The sequence below is a fragment of the Gastrolobium bilobum genome, unplaced genomic scaffold (genome assembly GCF_033153095.1).
Source record: "Gastrolobium bilobum isolate Gb01-03AN ecotype WA unplaced genomic scaffold, APGP_CSIRO_Gbil_v1 utg23035, whole genome shotgun sequence".
NCBI classification, from domain to species: domain Eukaryota; kingdom Viridiplantae; phylum Streptophyta; class Magnoliopsida; order Fabales; family Fabaceae; genus Gastrolobium; species Gastrolobium bilobum.
In genome coordinates this window covers 38,289-55,850 of record NW_026899628.1, presented here as the reverse complement: position 1 = coordinate 55,850, position 17,562 = coordinate 38,289, and the positions used below count along the sequence as shown (strand labels likewise).

Below are 17,562 nucleotides of genomic sequence, written 5' to 3'. Positions count from 1 at the left end.
CATTTGCATAGCTATGTAGTTAGATTTTCATTTTTGTAGTGACTTTAAAATTAAGTGTAAGCATCTGAATTCTAATACGTACACCAGAATCAAAGAAAGTACTGGATACCTGCTTCTTAGTGCGGACAATTGTTTTTTTTTTTTTTTTTCTTTTCATAGATCTAAGGAACAATTCTCAATGCTAATCTAATACTCAAGCAAGTGAAGACCGTGTCAAATATTTTATGAACACACGAGGGAAAGAGATAATTGTCAAAACATGTCTCTGAATCCTATGATCACAAATCCAATTTACATTAGTGTGAATGAATGCCTCGACACCTTCTATTATGTAGTTGAATACATGTAGAGGCAGAGATGAGAGGAAAAAGATGAGCACGACTGAGTAGTACTAGGAATAATACAAATAACTGATTCTTCCTGCGACCAAAATGTGTCTTCACCATCGTTTGTAACTTTTCCATCTAAGAATATGCCTGACTATGAACAATATATAATATATATTTAAAATCAATTCTTTTGCTTACTTTCATGTTCTCTGCTGCGTTTTAAATTGAATTTAGTACAGTTGAACTTACTCCTAGATTCCAATTAACTTGCTCAAATGCAATCACTAGTATGGAAAACATGGATGATTTATGGCAATATATTTAACATCATTGTTCCTAATTTTGAGAGACACAGGAATAACGTGTCATCTCAAAAACCTATTGGATGTTCATTAGCTCTGAAGAGAGACCAGTTACATTAAAACTATTTTGTTTTTGGATCACCAATATTTATGTATATTAATTTAGGGAAATATTTCTCTCATTTCACATGAGACATCTGTTAAAAATAGAAATTAAAATTGAAATGTTGTTTCTTGAGATAGGAACGAATTTGTTTATTTGTTGCTTACTGTTAGGAGGTTAGCATATTTGTAGAATTAGTTTCCTGATTTTGTGGCTTAGTTGTTAAAGGCCATCTGTATATAAACACCTCACTTTAGAGGTATGACTATGATGAATAGTATTCACTTTATAGAGAATTCATTTTTTAACATGGTATCAGTTTATTATTGATCCAGGCACCACATTGCTTATTTTTTCCCCTAAACCTACCCGAATCATACTTCTTTTACCCGACCCGGTTTCCTTCTTTACCCGCATCGTATCTCCACATCCTCTTCTCCTTCTTCAATGGAAATCCCTAATCTCACCGATGACAACTCCACCCCAACACCGCCACCTTCCCCACCACCTCCACCTTCTCCGACACCAAATATCATCATCCAACAAGATATTTCCTCCTTTCCAGTCACTGTGATTCTTGATGAGTCAAATTATCCCCTTTGGTCCCAATTAATGGACATGCGTATTGGAGCTAGGAACAAATCCGGCTATCTCACCGGAGCTACCGCGAAACCTCCTCTCACCGACCCTCAATATGACATCTGGGTCACCGAAAATAAGAGAGTGAAGAGTTGGCTAATTGAATCGATGACCCCTCCCTTAATGCAACGGTTTATCCGACTCGAATCTGCAAGCGAAATTTGGGATGCCGCCCTTCGCACCTTCTACGACGGAGCGGACGAAACCTGCATCTTCGAGCTTCATCAACGCTCGTTCTCCACTAAACAGCTTGGCCGCCCTCTCTCCACCTACTACAACGATCTCCTCTCCATCTTCCAGGAGATTGACCACCGCGTGGCATCCTCAGCAACCACGGTCACGGCAGTAACCCAAGCTCACTCGTCTATGGCACGACTGCGGGTCTACATATTTCTTAGCGGACTGGATTCTGAGTTCGACCAAGCCCGCGGTGAGATCCTTCGTAAAGATCCAAAATTGGATCTTGAGAACACTTATGCGTTCCTCCGTCGTGAACATCAACAACGCCTCACCATGAACCGTCCACTTGTCACACCAGACTCCTCTGCCATGGTCACCCGTTCTCCTACGGTGCATTCCTCTTCCAAGTCTCGCAAAGATTTCTCTTCTGGAAAACCACTGATTTGCTCTCACTGTGGTGATTCGGGACACTCTAAGTCCCGCTGCTATGAAGTAATTGGATACCCCGATTGGTGGGACTTCACCAAAAGGCCTCGAAGGAAAGTTGCATCCAAAGCTCTGCAGTCCTCATCCGAAGGTGACTCATCTGCCTCTCCTCAAGCTCATGCTGTCTACGAAGGTATTTTAGGTAATCCCTTTGCTTTCCCTGCTCACTCTAGTAATAGCGCTTGGATTATTGATACTGGAGCATCAGATCATATGATCCGCGATGCCTCTGCCTTGAGCCAATGCTCTCCTTGTAATAAATCAACCATTACCACTGCTAATGGTGGTTCTGCCCCCATCACTGGTCAGGGCACCATTTCTTTGACACCATCTATTACTCTTAATTCTGTCCTTGTGGTCCCTTCTTTGGATTTCAATTTAATTTCTGTAAGCCAACTAACTTCACAACTTCACTGTACCGTGATTTTTTGGCCCACATTTTGTGAGTTTCAGGACGTCCGGACACAGGAGACTCTTGGCTATGGTGTTAGACATGGCAACCTCTACTTCTTGGACCTCCAACATGATCCCCATTCAGAGCCTCTGACCTCTGCTACCAGAATCTCTGACTCCACTCCTCCTGCAGTTTCAATTTCGGATTCAAATAAGTCCAAAATCTGGCTTTGGCATACACGGCTTGGACATCTCTCCTTTATTTCCCTTAAAAAGTTATTTCCACATCTGTTTTCTAGGTGCAATCCATCCTTGTTTAAGTGTTCTGTCTGTGAACTGGCTAAAAGCCATCGCATTTCGTATTATCCCAGTCCTAATAAAAGTTGTATTCCTTTTCAAGTTATTCATTCAGATGTATGGGGACCTTCTAAGGTTCCTTCCCTCTCTCATTCTCATTATTATGTATCTTTCATTGATGAATGTACTCGCATGGTTTGGATTTCACTTCTTCGAAATAAAACTGAAGTCTTTTCTCTGTTTCAGCAATTTCATAGCATGGTTCAAAACCAATTTAATAGCTCCATCCAAATATTTCAATCAGACAATGGCCTTGAGTACAAAAATAAACCATTCTCTGACTTTCTCATCCTTAAAGGAATCAAACACCAAACATCTTGCACCTATACACCTCAGCAGAATGGTTTAGCCGAAAGAAAAAATAGACAGTTATTAGAAGTGGTGAGAGCCTCATTATTTGGTATGAATGTCCCCTCATCCTATTGGGGAGAGGCAGTCCTCTCTGCTGCCTACATCATCAACCGAACCCCATCCAGTGCCCTGAACTTTCTCACCCCTCAACAGAAACTTGAATCCTATTTCTCTATTCCTCATGTCACCACCTTAGAACCTAGGGTCTTCGGTTGCACTGTCTACATTCATGTGCCTAAACCACTGCGAAATAAACTTGAACCTTGTGCAAAAAGATGCATCTTTGTAGGCTATTCTGATCTCCAAAAAGGTTACCGTTGTTATGATCCCATTTCCAAAAAATTACATGTCACTCTTGAAGCATCTTTTAGGGAATCCGAGGCTTTCTATTCAGGGGGAGTTCTCAATCCTTCTTCTCAGGGGGAGATTCAGCAGATCAGAGAAGAAGAACTCTACTTTCCAGTAACCATACCACCTACACAAATTACAGAACCTCCTACACCAGCAAATTCCACCACTGCAGCAACTCCTACACCCGAAGGACAACCATGTCTATCACCCATAACCGAATCTCCTGCTATGGACAGCCCCGAAGAACAAACAGAAAGTATCACTGAGGTAATTACTAATTCTAGTCCTCAAAATTTAACTCCGGAAATACAAGTCAGAAGGTCAGAAAGACAAAATAAAGGTATACCCAGAACCTTGTATGAACCAGACCTGAGTACAAAAGTCAAATACCCCATTAGCAGTTTTGTATCATCCCATAGGCTCTCCGGATCATATGCTCTAATGATTGATCAATTGTCTACTGTAGCTATTCCTAACAATGTGCAGGAAGCATTGGAAAATCCAAAGTGGAAGGAAGCAATGAACATCGAAATGGAGGCACTTCAAAGTAATAAAACTTGGAGTTTAACTCGGTTACCAGAAGGAAAGAAGACAATTGGATGTAAATGGGTATACACAGTGAAGCTAAAGGCAGATGGAAGTATTGATAGATACAAAGCAAGACTTGTGGCGAAAGGATACACTCAGAAGTATGGAATAGACTATCAAGACACATTTGCTCCAGTGGCCAAGCTTAACACCATCCGAATCTTAATATCAATAGCAGCCAACCGAAATTGGCCCTTGAAGCAGTTTGATGTAAAAAATGCCTTCTTGAACGGAAATTTAGAAGAAGAAGTATACATGGAAGTCCCTCCAGGAGTAAAAGCGAAGGAAAATAAAGTCTGCAAGCTAAACAAAGCATTATATGGTCTTAAACAATCACCAAGAGCGTGGTTTGGAAGACTTACTCTTGCAATGAAGAAGTTTGGCTATAGACAGAGCAACTCGGATCATACACTGTTTATCAAACAGAATGAAAGGAAAATTTCTATACTTGTTGTCTACGTAGATGATATGGTTCTAACGGGAGATGATTTAGAAGAAATGAGACTGCTAGAAAAGAAACTTGCTGCTGAATTCGAAATGAAGAGTCTAGGAGAACTGAAATACTTCCTCGGAATAGAAATTGCAAGGTCTAAACAAGGAATATTCATGTGTCAGAGAAAATATACACTGGACATCTTATCTGAGACTGGAATGATGGCATGTAAACCAAGCGACACTCCTATAGAGATGAATCACTCTCTTGGTATATACCCTGAGCAAGTTGAAACGGATAAATGCAGATATCAAAGGTTAGTAGGAAAGCTGATTTATTTATCACACACTAGACCTGACATTGCCTACTCTGTAAGTGTAGTAAGCAGATTCATGCACTCTCCCAGTGAAGAACACATGAAGGCAGTATACCGTATTCTCAAATATCTGAAGGGTTCACCAGGAAAGGGTCTTCTATTCTCAAAGAATAAAGAAGCTTGTATAGAAGGTTATACAGACTCTGATTGGGCTGGGGACAAGACCACTAGACAGTCAACTTCGGGATACTTCACCTTTGTAGAAGGAAATCTTGTCACATGGAGGAGCAAGAAACAGAAGGTAGTGGCTAGATCTTCTGCAGAAGCAGAATTCAGAGGGATGTCATATGGCATTTGTGAGTTAGTATGGGTCAGAAACATACTTGCTGACTTAGGAATTAGATATAATCAGCCCATGAAACTTTTCTGTGACAACAAGGCTGCAGTAGAAATTGCACACAATCCAGTTCAGCATGATAGGACTAAGCACGTTGAAGTGGATAGGCATTTTATTAAAGAAAAGATAGATAATCAAGAGATCCAGATTCCTCATGTTCGATCAGAAGACCAGCTTGCAGATGTCCTGACAAAAGGTGTCTCTGTAAGAGTATTTAAAAAACTTATTGACAAGTTGGGCATGACAGATATCCATAAACCAACTTGAGGGGGAGTGTTAAAAATAGAAATTAAAATTGAAATGTTGTTTCTTGAGATAGGAACGAATTTGTTTATTTGTTGCTTACTGTTAGGAGGTTAGCATATTTGTAGAATTAGTTTCCTGATTTTGTGGCTTAGTTGTTAAAGGCCATCTGTATATAAACACCTCACTTTAGAGGTATGACTATGATGAATAGTATTCACTTTATAGAGAATTCATTTTTTAACAACATCTTATCTTATTTTCTCTCACTTCGATTTCCGCATCCCACCTTTTACTTTTTTCTTACAATGGTGGGACCCACCCATTTTCTCTCTCCAACGTAAGATAATTATCTTATGTAAAAGGAGATTAATAAAACCCATTAATTTATAGTATCTGGAAAATTAATGTGCCCGTTCATTCCAAAAAGTATGTTGGAAAATTACAAAAGGAAAATGCTTGTTGCTCGTCGTTCCTTTGTTATGTCACTCCACATCAATGAGATAACCTAAGTATAAAAAAATTCTGACAGGATTAGCGTTACTCATGTAGATAGCGTTACTCGTTACAAAATTACAAATATTGCTACTTTTCATGTGATAGGGCTCAAACAATACAAAAGAGAAAAAAAAAAAAATATTGCAATGTGATAAGACACCAGGCATAAAGGTGTATTTTAAGAAGAGGTATAGAAGATCATTAACTCTTTTGTATGTTGAGTCCGCAAGGTATAGAAAAAATATTGTTGGAGAGATATAAAATAATTAATTTAGCCTCACTCATTCGATGTCTTCAGGTTTTGAGTTGAAGTGACGCTTATCATGGTATCATAGCTTCACTGACCATGAGGTCACGAGTTCGATCTCCATCGCCTCCACTTTCAAGTGGAATTAAGAAAAGCAAGGCAGACGAAAAAAATGGACTTATGAGCACAAGGCAGATCGATAATGGACTTTGCCAAACACTACTTAAAAAGAAGTAAACCAGGGGCAAGGGGGATCATCGTTGGGTCATTCTGGAAATTGGTATACCTTGGTGTGTTTGGGAGTGATTAGAGGTACTATAATTCCTCTAGGTTACTTTTTTTTTTTCTGCACTTTGTTCTCTGTTCATACTGTTGAGATGAGTTGTCATGCTGAATTGTCATTCGGAATTTGTATTAATACAAACTTTTCTGGTTATTTCCTTCTTAATGTTGCTTCTGGAGACTATGTGCTAAACACAATGCAATGGCTATCATTTAACATTTGATACTTGTTAAACAAGTCTGGTGTTAAGATTTCAATAATACAAAATTGTGCCAGAAAAAAGTTGTTGTTTTTGCAAAGAAATCTCCATTGCTACTTGTTATTTCCCTGCACTCTTTCGAATCCAATGCTTTGTTCCATAACTCTTCCCCTTTTCTCCTATCTAATTTCAATCCCTTCTCACCATCCCAACCCGACTCCTTGGGTGATCGTCATGTAAACGGACTAGAAGGAAATTGTCACCGCTGTTAATGCCAGAGGAAATGAAAATTTGGTGCAAGGACAGGATCTACAGACTCAAGAAACATCGTAAGTTTGAAAAGTCCAAGCCGGTTGGTTCAATCCATGTGGGTCTTCTAACTCAAAGTAAGCGAGAATAACCCCACAAATGGATTAACAAAATTAAGGAAATTAATTTTGACTAGACTAGCCTAGCCCAGCCCAATCTATGATAATTAAATATTATAATTATTTAATTTTTTTTTTAAAAAAAATATTCATATATTTTAAATAAGAATTAGTTCAAATTTTTTTCAATATAAATTAATTAAATAAATTATTTATTAAGGACTGGATTAATGTACTAGCCTAAGCTATTTATAATTGATCAACTACTAATCAGCTTAAATTTAGCCCAGCCCACAATGCACAGCCAAATTGACACTCCTACTTCTACCACTACCTTTCTTATCACCGGCAAAAGCCACCACTCACAAGAAGCCCACCACCGTTACTTCAACCGTAAAATCCTCCAAGATATCTCTATCCGGGTCCAATTTGTTGGTGCGCTCCAGTGATCTATTCGGGTGGGTCTATGGAGAGTTGGCTATGATGATGATGATCTATTAATAATAGTCCAGGAGATCTGTGTTGTGGTGGAATTTGTAGTGGAGGAAACGGTGACCTAGTAGTGAGAGGCTTCAACAATTTGTATTGGATTGTACATTCAAGCATCATTATATATATTAAAAAAAACTTGTACCGGATTGTAATGGATTATTGATTCAAACATCATTATATTTATTTTTAAAAAAATAAAAAAAACTTGTACCAGAAGAGGACGATGTCCTTGTTCTTCTTGCAGCTCAAAATTTCCCAAGGACTCAATTTGAAAATTTAAATACATGTAGGACAAAAATGTATATAAAAGAATAGACTACATTATGAATTACAAATGCTTTGTATAACCTGTCTTTTATGGGGGGGGGGGGGGGGGGGCACGGTGCACCTCTCTCAACAAAAAGCCACCAAGACATAATAATGCATCCAAACTCAAAAGGAAGCATGCAGTTGAAATCTTGAAGAAAATCAAATTGTAGGTTATAAGAGGACCATATCCACATACAGTTTTGCGATTATTCAGGGATCCTGTACCCAAACCCTCACAGTTCTATCACCATCGAGGCCAGCAGAAGCAATTTTGTTCTCTATTCAGAAATCCTGTACCCAAACCCTCACAGTTCTATCACCATCGAGGCCAGCAGAAGCAATTTTGTTCTCTGTTGGGTGACAGGTAGCGGATATTACAGTATCTGTATGGCCTTCTAATTTCTGAACCATATTTTTGGCCTGAAGATCCCACAAATAAACACATCGATCTTCTGAACCGCCAACAATATATTTCCCATTTGTCACAGAAAATGTGGAAGTTATGCAGTATACTCTATTCACATGGCCCGAATAAATTTTTAAAAACTTCCCAGTCGAGTAGTTCCATAGCTTCTGCACCAAGAAATTTTATTTTTTCAGGCAAGATGTCAAAGAAAACCAGCAATCTGCTAAACTGACATGACATTAGCTTAATGATATACAACAAGAATAGAAGTACCTATTTCATCAACCCCAAAACCCCAGACAAGATCATAAATACAAACTCTTCAGACCACAAAATGCCAGCAGGGCAGGACAATTGGTCAACTCCTTATCTGTTATCGCTTATCTCAATACGTTGATCAAGATAATACTAGAAAGCAAACCAGCAAGAGACCTTAAGGATCTGACAATGTGTGCTTGCTATATAAACAGTCTACAACCAAGATAAGAAAAGAACCTGCAAGAGACCTATCGATTCAATTTGAACAGCTAACCATAACAATAAGAGAGTTCGGACCAGCATAAATTAGTACGTGAACATAAGATGTAAGCAAAAGTAACTGACAGATAAACCAATTGAAAAAATATCTAGAAAATGACACTAAAGATCAATGACCTAACCAAGCTCAAATTTCCAAACCCCTGAAATATAAAGCACAGGTATCAGAAAAATGCAACGACGGCATCTGAATTACTCTCTGGACCAATCAACGGAACCATTAATTAAGCATCAAAATTTATGCACTAATTAAGAAAAATCGAAAATTAAAAAAAAAAAAAAAAGAGAGAGAGAGAAGAGAAGAAAAAAACAAACTCACAAGGGTGTCATTGAGAGTAGCAACGAGTATGAACTTGCCATTGGGGGAAAACTTGGCGAATGACACAGCAGGGAGCTTATCATCGATGAGGGTCTTCAACAGAGTACCAGAGCTTGTGTCCCAAATCTTGCAAGACCCATCGTGGCTACCAGAGACGATGAGGGAACCGTCGCGATTGAAGTGCACGGACGTGACGGGCATCGTGTGGCCGTTGATGACGTGGATACACTTCCCGGTCTTCACCTCCCAAACCCTAATTGTCTCGTCGAAGGAACCGGAGACGATGTAATTGGATTGGGGGTTGAAGTTGACGCAGAAAACGGCGAGGGAGTGGCCGCGGAGCGTCTTGACGCAGTCGCCGCCGGTGGCGTCCCAGATGCGGAGGGTGCGGTCGTCGGAGGCGGAGCAAATGTAGTGGGAGTCGGAGGACCAGGCGAGGTCGGAGACGCCGTCTGAGTGGCCGATGAGATGGTGGAGGAGGGAGAGAGTGGCGGAGGACCAGATAATTAGGGTTTTGTCCAGTGAGGCGGAGGCAAGGAGGGTTCCGTCGTTCGAGAACTTCACGCACGACACAGCGCGTTGATGGGCGGTTAGGGTTTTCAGGTGCCGGTAGGGTCTGTATGGTTGGTTGTTGCTGCTGCTCGTGCTCGTCGCCATTGATGCTTTCGCGGTTTGAACCAAACCCCGTGTCTGTTTGTTTGCCTCTATTTTTAAAGTGTAATTTTATAAGGAAAAGGAAACAAATTGGGTTATTTAGGCAGTAAATCAAAAAAATAATTCTTAATGATATACCGTAAGTAAAATTAGTCTTTAATTTAGTGTCTTTATATTTAAATTTTTTTAATTCTTTTAAGAATCCAAATGAACACGAATTTGAAGGAGCTCGATATGCTAGAACGGGTTCAAGTGCAGCCACTGAGCAATAGCTAAAGACTCAAGTGGTAACCTTTCTACTAAAAACGTGAGGGACCAATTTCAAATCCCACATGCTAGCTACCCAAGGTGATAGAGAGATAGAGCGAGGAGCCCAAAAAGTACAGTATATTTTTAGTGCATCTGTCATTTATTTGATGACATTTAAATAAAAAATATCACATCATTTAAAAAAAATTAAATAACAATTTATCAAATAATATGATATTTTGTGCTCTGTGTTACAAAATAAATAATAAATACATCTTCATTGCATCATTTGCAATAAAAATTTATTCTATTTCCACAAGTTGAGCTAAGAGATCAGGCAGTATTGAGTTCATGCATTTCTATGAGAACATGGGAACTATGACCTTCCTATCTCCCTACATTTCCATCTTCAGTGCATCGTCTCACATCCAAACAAACAATTACATAACAAATTCGAATAGTATTATTAATGTTTGGTTTAAACTAGATTATAACTAAATCAATTATGCAAAAAATATGAATTCAAGTAAATCTAATTTCAAAAATTCATACGATCACTTGATTGAAAAAAATAATAGTATTAATACTTAAATATTAATAATTTTGTGTTGTTATTATAAAAAGTTGCTTTTTGTTAATTTAACATTTAACTAAAAACAGTAAGAATACAAAATAAATATTATAAAAATTTAACATTTACTATTCATAAAAAAGCATGCATCCATGTATCTAAATACTACATGCCTTGATTAAGATTTAACGAATCTCGTTTTGTTCAGTTGCTGTTGACACTTGCAATGGCACATACAGAGTGTTTCTCATACCATCTTTGCTGAACTAACTTGTTCCGATCTTACTAATATTTGCAACGGGTACCGAATGTCATTATTGTATGTATTTAAATCAGATGGGAGGATCCTCTCCAAGGACAGTTTAATATTCAACTACAAAACAGTTTTGCGCCCCACGTGCATAGAGAACACATTGGTTGAGGTTGCAGAATTAGATACAGTATACGCAAAGGCACAAAATACATCACTGAAAATCTTGTGCAAAATTGACTTAAAAATAAATCCATAGTGGAATATTGCACATTTCATTTGAGAAATGAGGCCGGCGTGGAGCACCAATGGCGGCAGTATGCTTATCATTTCCGCAAATAAGGAAGCAACGGCCGACAGCAAAACTGATACCAACCTCCAATCTTCCTTCAGATTGAAAATTCCACGGTAAATGAACTTCAATGAAGACAGGGACAAAACCGAAGTTAAAGAAAAATCCACCGTCCACACTCTATTACCCTGTCGCATCCTTCTTCCTCTGCCGCTCCCCTAGTTTATAATAAATAATAAATCACAAACATTAGTAAATGCAAGAGGGGAACAAAGCATATCAAATAAACATTGAATTTAGATGGAAAACAGACTGCAAACAATGCTACAACTGACTTCCAAGTATCAAGTTGCACCATCCACTTTTCGATAAAATCAAGGTAGCACAAAATGTTATCTGTAGTTTCCAACATAGGATACACAAAGACTAGATTCAACTGGTTACACGTCAGCCATGGCATTCACCAAAATATCTTAATATCTGTTCCTAGATAAGCCTTCCAAACTAGCTCATAGAATCATAGTGGCCCACAACTAAGAAACAAAGCTAATCAATCTATCCTTAAAAAGGATTTATTAAATCAACTTCCAGGACAATCATATTCCACACACACACACACACGGGGAGAGAGAGAGAGTACCATGTTCACTAAATTTTTGTCCTTTTTATTAATGCCAAACAATGAACAACCCCTACAGGGACAAGAAGTCTATCTCATCTGAACTTTCCTCATAAACCACATAGCTGGCATCTTGACCATCTTCATTACCACTACCATGATCACTATTGTAGCTGCTTTCAGATGTACTCAAAAAGATCAAACCATCTGAACTATGAGAGCTCAATTGTGATGGAAGACTCATCTCACTGTTCATATCAGTATCAAATGACTCAATGTAACTGCAACACAATCCACGAACACAAAAAATGGAAAAGTTAGAAAGAAAATAAAAAGCCCCTCCATCTGCAAATATGAAAGTGCAACTAATTACTCTCTTAGAAAAATATCTAACCTTCCTTCTGATGGATATTCAGCCACCAAACAAATATCAGGCCTTGCTTCCAAAACCTGCTTAACAGGCATAACACTGCACCATAGAACCCCAATCAAAACATCAGTCATTCAGAAATTCGTGACTTGAGACATCAAATCTAGAAATGATAATCATTACCTAGAGTTGTAGCACCGGTGATACCAGTCACCCTCCGATGCTAAGCCTTCCCTATTGGATATATCCTGTTAAAAGGAAATGGTAAAGTCCTAGAAGCAAAACTGAAAGTCAAGCAGAAACTTAGGTGGAGTTTGGTTGGGAGCTTTTCAGCGGATATCTATCTTTTTCAAGTATGGCTTTTAGAAACACCATGTTTGTTTCAACGTTTTTCACCAAAAACCCATCTATCCAATTTGTCTGGATTTATGAGAAACATAGATATCCGCACTGTTTAGAAACCCAATTTGAAGGTGGAATTTTTCGGAAAACCGGTTATCTGGCTTTTAATGCACTGTTGATTTCATAAAGTTACCTAATTTTCCCAGTAAAGTTTTTCCCCACCAAACAACTTTTTTTTACATTTTTCTACCTATCTCACTTTATCTATCTTTCCAATCATTTCTCTATCTATCTCATTTCCCTACTATTCCAAAAAATTTCCTAAACCAAACGCCCCCTTAATGCTTTTTTTGGAAATATAACAAATTTCTATGCACTCACAAGATGTACAAGCAATTTGAAATCACCCGCAAGAATTGCTGTTAACAACCTAGCAACTTCCATCTGCACATGAAAGTAATAGCATTTCAGAAAAATTGCTTTAGAAAAAAAGAAAAGATTTGTAAATGTATTATGATTCTTACCTCTTTCAGATGCATGCAATCCCTTAAAATTAAGACCTCAAGCAAATTCCCACCATTGCAGCTTCCAAGGTTTCTGAAAAATAAAGGTTTTCGTATAAAGACATAATGGGACCAACAAAACAGATGCAAAGAGATAATCTCAACAGATAGACAGAATATGAAGGTTTCTTGTTAGATCCTGTTAAGAATAACAATTAACAAACCTTAAGAAGCTTCCAGTGATTGAATAGGATGTAGAAAAATCAACATATTTCAATCTCCGAAATCCCTGCATGAACAGGTTGAAATTAATAGCCCTTGAAATGAGTTTTTTTTTTTCTTATGACAAAAGTGAGAAATAGGAAAATGCCATCAACATCAACGACACTTTTATCCCATACTAGTTGGGATCGGAGGCCAATGAACCCAAATGAAAAGCAAGAAAAGATTGAGACAAAAAAAAGCACTAACAATAAAAATAGAAATTAAAAATTTAAAAATAAAAATATAAAAAAATAAAATAAAATTAAAGATAAAAAAAGAGAGAAAAATACATAAGAGAATTTTAAAAAAAAAAATAAAGAAATAAGAGGAAAAAATAATCCAAACTAGGAGAATGCCATCTAGCTTAAAATTAATAATCCAAAATTCAAATAAGAAATGGTGGCTTCAAATCATGTATCGATGGAAAACCAAGATAAGCCTGTCCTCGCTTTCTCTAAACAGGTATTTCAATGCACGGCAATATGTACAATAGTTAAGAATTTCCCAAGAACATACCTTAACCAGCACACGAACTTTATAATCATGTAGCTTAAACCCTCTAAGAGATAAAGAAGTTAGGTGAGGACAATTGTCCACCAGCTCAACACAGGTTTGTGTTTTCAAACTGTCATCTCTACCTAACAATCAAAAGCAGATAAGTAGAGATATAAAGAGAATTATATGGGAAAATATAACTGCTAAACTAACTAACCTGTTTTAGAAGACTCAAAAAACAAACGCTCGATCATGTGGCAGTTCGCACTTACTGACATTAATGTTTGCCGCAATTCAACATGACTGGTATTCAAAAAAAAAAATAAAGAAAGGAAAAAATATCATTGCCAATGTAATATAATTTGGAAAGAACCTTTTCATAAGAGGTATTTCAGTTGAGAGCATTTGAAGAAGACACAGATGCTGATACATATTAAAAATTTCAGAGGATAATTAAGTATCAGAAATGTAACTAAAAACCGAGAAATGACACATTCTTAATTAAAAATTTGTATGTACAGCATATGTATAACAACTGTAAAAAGACAAACCAAAGAACTTTCCCAATAAAACTATATAGTCACATTTCACAAGAAAAGATTCCCAGTCTATTTATGACAAATGGAATTTAGAAAAGTGTGAATTCCGGATCAGAAGAAAGTAAACTCATCTTGGAGAAAGAGTTCAATTTTAATGATAATCTTACATGCATTAGCAATAAGAAAATGTTTATAATGAAAAGAAGTCAGAGAATAAGAAGTCAGGGAAACTTACAGCCCAACAATTTCCAAATCAAGCAGAGAAGGGCAAGCTGATAATGCCCCACTAAGTGAAGCACTATCCATCCTTTCAATATTGTACAAGTTCAACTTTCTCAAAAGAGCCCTACAAAAAGAAAAAGGAAGAGCCCATTTAAAACAAGTAACTAAAATGTACCGAACTCTAAAGTCCATGAACAACATACCCTGGAGCACCACCATCCCTACTTAAAGGGCTTAAACAGGATCTTGTAAGAATGGAAGATTCTCTCCCTTGTCGAGACCTCTTATCATTCCAAGAGAAGTTAGAAACCTCTACAATGGCATTTCTGATGTTATAAACCAATGGTTGACAAGATCCAGCAGAAGTGGTAGCACCGGGGATCACACCAAGCTTAAGAGACCTTATTCACAAATTCAAATAGATGGACAGGTGCAAAAAATGAGGAAAAAATACAGACTAAGAATGTAATGCATGCTCAACGAGTTAGCAGAGGTTAAAATGGATGATAATCTTTTAGTTTGTGTCTTTTCCTAGCTGATAGAGCTAACTATACTAACATAGTAAAATATACATAAAACTATAAAAATAGTTATACAACAATTTCTAGCAGGGACCAAAAAATGTGGAAAAATGCAGATGAGGCAGGCCATCCAAACAAGTAATCAATAAGCAGCCAAATATCCATTTTTCTGCATTATATGGGCAATGATGAAGTGCAATAGAGAAATGATCACCTGACTAGTTGATTATTTCGTAGTCATGATGTTATAAATTATTCCCCGGTTAACTAATGTTAACTAGGGTAAAAAAGTAAAATAGAGTATTGAAAGGATCAGTGATATGCAAAAGTTTTTACCTTAGTTCCTTTCCAGCTCGTTGAACCATTGTGGAAACTACTGAATTGTTAATCTTCGGAAGAAGTGTTGTCAAATCAAGATTTGCATAGCACAAAGGATCTTTAGCACATTTGTTAAACAATGAACAAGTCGCTGATGCATAACATAGGCTCTGTGTATCAAGCATCGAGAAGACCTGTACATCACAAAATGGAATCAATACCCAGGAAATTCACTTTTTCGCAGAAGCATGTTTAACCTCAGGACAAAGGTAGTTTCAGATGATAAATAACGGTTAAATTGGTTCCTCCAAAGAAAAAAGGTTTACAAAGCGAAAAGGGAATGATGCATTTTTCTCCATAGTTACTTTTCCAGCATCCTTAAAGAAATCAGCCCTATTAACTGACACATTGAAACAACACATCTTTTTACATACAAATGACTTCAACTTATAATCATGAGTCATACTAATGACAAGCATTCTATGCAGATAATAACATAGCAGGGTCAAAGTTGCCATAGCCAAGACATCCATAGTCAAATACATATAGTTCAGGGCGGAAAAAAATATTAAAAAACCAAACTTCAACGTAAACCAAACCAAATTGAACCATAAAAAAACTAAACCGTAATAACTGGCTTGTATCCCATTCGTTTTTTTTTCTCTCTCTCTTAAACAGGTGTGGCTAGTATCTATTAAAACCCAGTGCAGTTTCTGGTTAAAAACCAAACAAAATTGCATTAAAATGAAAAAAGACAAAAACTTATTCCTCAACCACTTCCTCTTCAGTTGTTTTGCAGCCCCCAAGGTGGAAGGCATCACTATTGCTCAAGGTCTACTTCTAGCTCTGGTTCCCTCCCACTCTTATGGCAAGCCACAAGGCAAGCGCAACCACAAGCTCAGCTTAACTGAACAATGCCATCAAGCCCTTGTTCTCCCCTCTGGTCACAGACACCATTGAGCAGGTGCATCAGAGGTGATCGAGCCCTTCATCTTCACCTTGGTCGGCCAAGCAATGTTGTGTGTCTCATAAGCAGCAGAAGAAGGAGTTTCGAGGTGGACTGGTTAGCCAAGTCCAAAAAAACGGTTATTATCATTCAGTTTTCCCTTTGTTTAAAGGTTCAGGTTCAGACTTATGTTCCCAATCCAATCTTAACCATATTTCTAGTTTTTCTCAGTTTCATTTTGGTTTTTCAAACCAAATCGCATTCATTTTAAGTAAGCCTACGGTTCAAATCACCACACAAAAAAAAACAAAAAAAAAACCATCATAATCCAATTCAACAAAAATAACTCCACAGAAAAAGGGGGAAATTAAATCCAATTAAGAGCTAAACCAGTACGCAACAGACAAATTTCTGAAATAAAATTTAAAATAAATAAATAAAAATGCATCAAATAAGGCACAAGAATGGGAATAAATAAATAAATACCTTGATGGTAAGGTCAGGAGGGAGAGGCCAAGCGAGGGAATTGTGTCTGGAAGCTCGCTTTCTGGAGGAATACTTGGCTGCATCCAGAAGCACGGATCCAATTTTAATGGCGCGATCGATGACGTCCGTCTGATCGGAATCGGAGGGCAAGGATTCGAGAAGCATCTCGAGGGAAAGGGAGAGATCGAGGGAGAGAGAAGGGGACTCGGAGAGACCAAGGAATGCATCGAGAAGATTCTCGACCTGGTTGAGGGTGTGCGTTCTAGGGTTTTGTGAGGGACAGGGTCGCTTCGCCATTGACCACGGACCTTGCAGGATGAAGCTATCCGCAGCCATAGATGTGGTACTCTCTCTATAACTGGTGGCTATTTTCACCCTCTCATTTTCATATACACACACAATAACACACTCTCAGAAAGGGAAAGAGAAACCTGTGCATCGTGGATTGGACTCGTGTACGGACAACGGGTTTTGCGTGCCAAGTGTGCGTGCCTTCCGATTGCCACGTGGAAAATCAGCAGCTCACGGGCCTAGTTTTCTACTCCTTCCGGTGAGTTTATCAAAGCTACTTTAATAATATAAATAAAAATGAAAGATCATTTTTAATTTTGTTTTCTTATTGTAGCGCGGCTGAGTAATTACAAACCAATCAATAATGAGAAAAATAAATAAAATAAAGGGAAAAAGTTTGCAATGATTTTAGTTAAAATTAATATTTTTTATTTAAAATTTAAATTAAAAAATACTCACTTTCTTTCTTTATAATTTTTAATGTCTTTTTTCTCATTTAAAAAA

General features: G+C 37.6%; 2 protein-coding genes across 3 annotated transcripts; both read right to left on the bottom strand.

Annotated features, from left to right (window-relative positions):
• Positions 1-7,801: 7,801 nt before the first annotated feature.
• Positions 7,802-9,884, bottom strand: LOC133292094 (COMPASS-like H3K4 histone methylase component WDR5B). Its single transcript, XM_061490468.1, has 2 exons — positions 9,127-9,884; positions 7,802-8,437 (listed from the first exon to the last, which is right to left on the bottom strand). Exons 1-2 carry the CDS (start codon positions 9,781-9,783, stop codon positions 8,147-8,149), a joined length of 948 nt encoding a protein of 315 aa, XP_061346452.1. The 5' UTR covers positions 9,784-9,884; the 3' UTR covers positions 7,802-8,146.
• A 971-nt stretch (positions 9,885-10,855) lies between these two features.
• LOC133292093 (F-box protein At4g02760-like) lies at positions 10,856-17,146 on the bottom strand. Of its 2 annotated transcripts, XR_009748875.1 has the most exons (13): positions 16,768-17,146; positions 15,354-15,529; positions 14,700-14,897; positions 14,510-14,620; positions 13,953-14,038; positions 13,757-13,878; positions 13,201-13,265; positions 12,998-13,070; positions 12,855-12,917; positions 12,315-12,379; positions 12,156-12,230; positions 11,783-12,042; positions 10,856-11,360 (listed from the first exon to the last, which is right to left on the bottom strand). XR_009748875.1 is itself a non-coding variant. In XM_061490467.1 (12 exons), the coding sequence occupies exons 1-12, from the start codon at positions 17,101-17,103 to the stop codon at positions 11,835-11,837; spliced, it is 1,578 nt and encodes a 525-aa protein (XP_061346451.1). In that variant the 5' UTR covers positions 17,104-17,146; the 3' UTR covers positions 11,367-11,834. The 2 variants fall into 2 exon arrangements, 1 of the variants encoding a protein (XP_061346451.1); XM_061490467.1 differs by lacking the exon at positions 10,856-11,360 and having other exon boundaries at positions 11,367-12,042.
• Between the last annotated feature and the right edge of the window lie 416 nt (positions 17,147-17,562).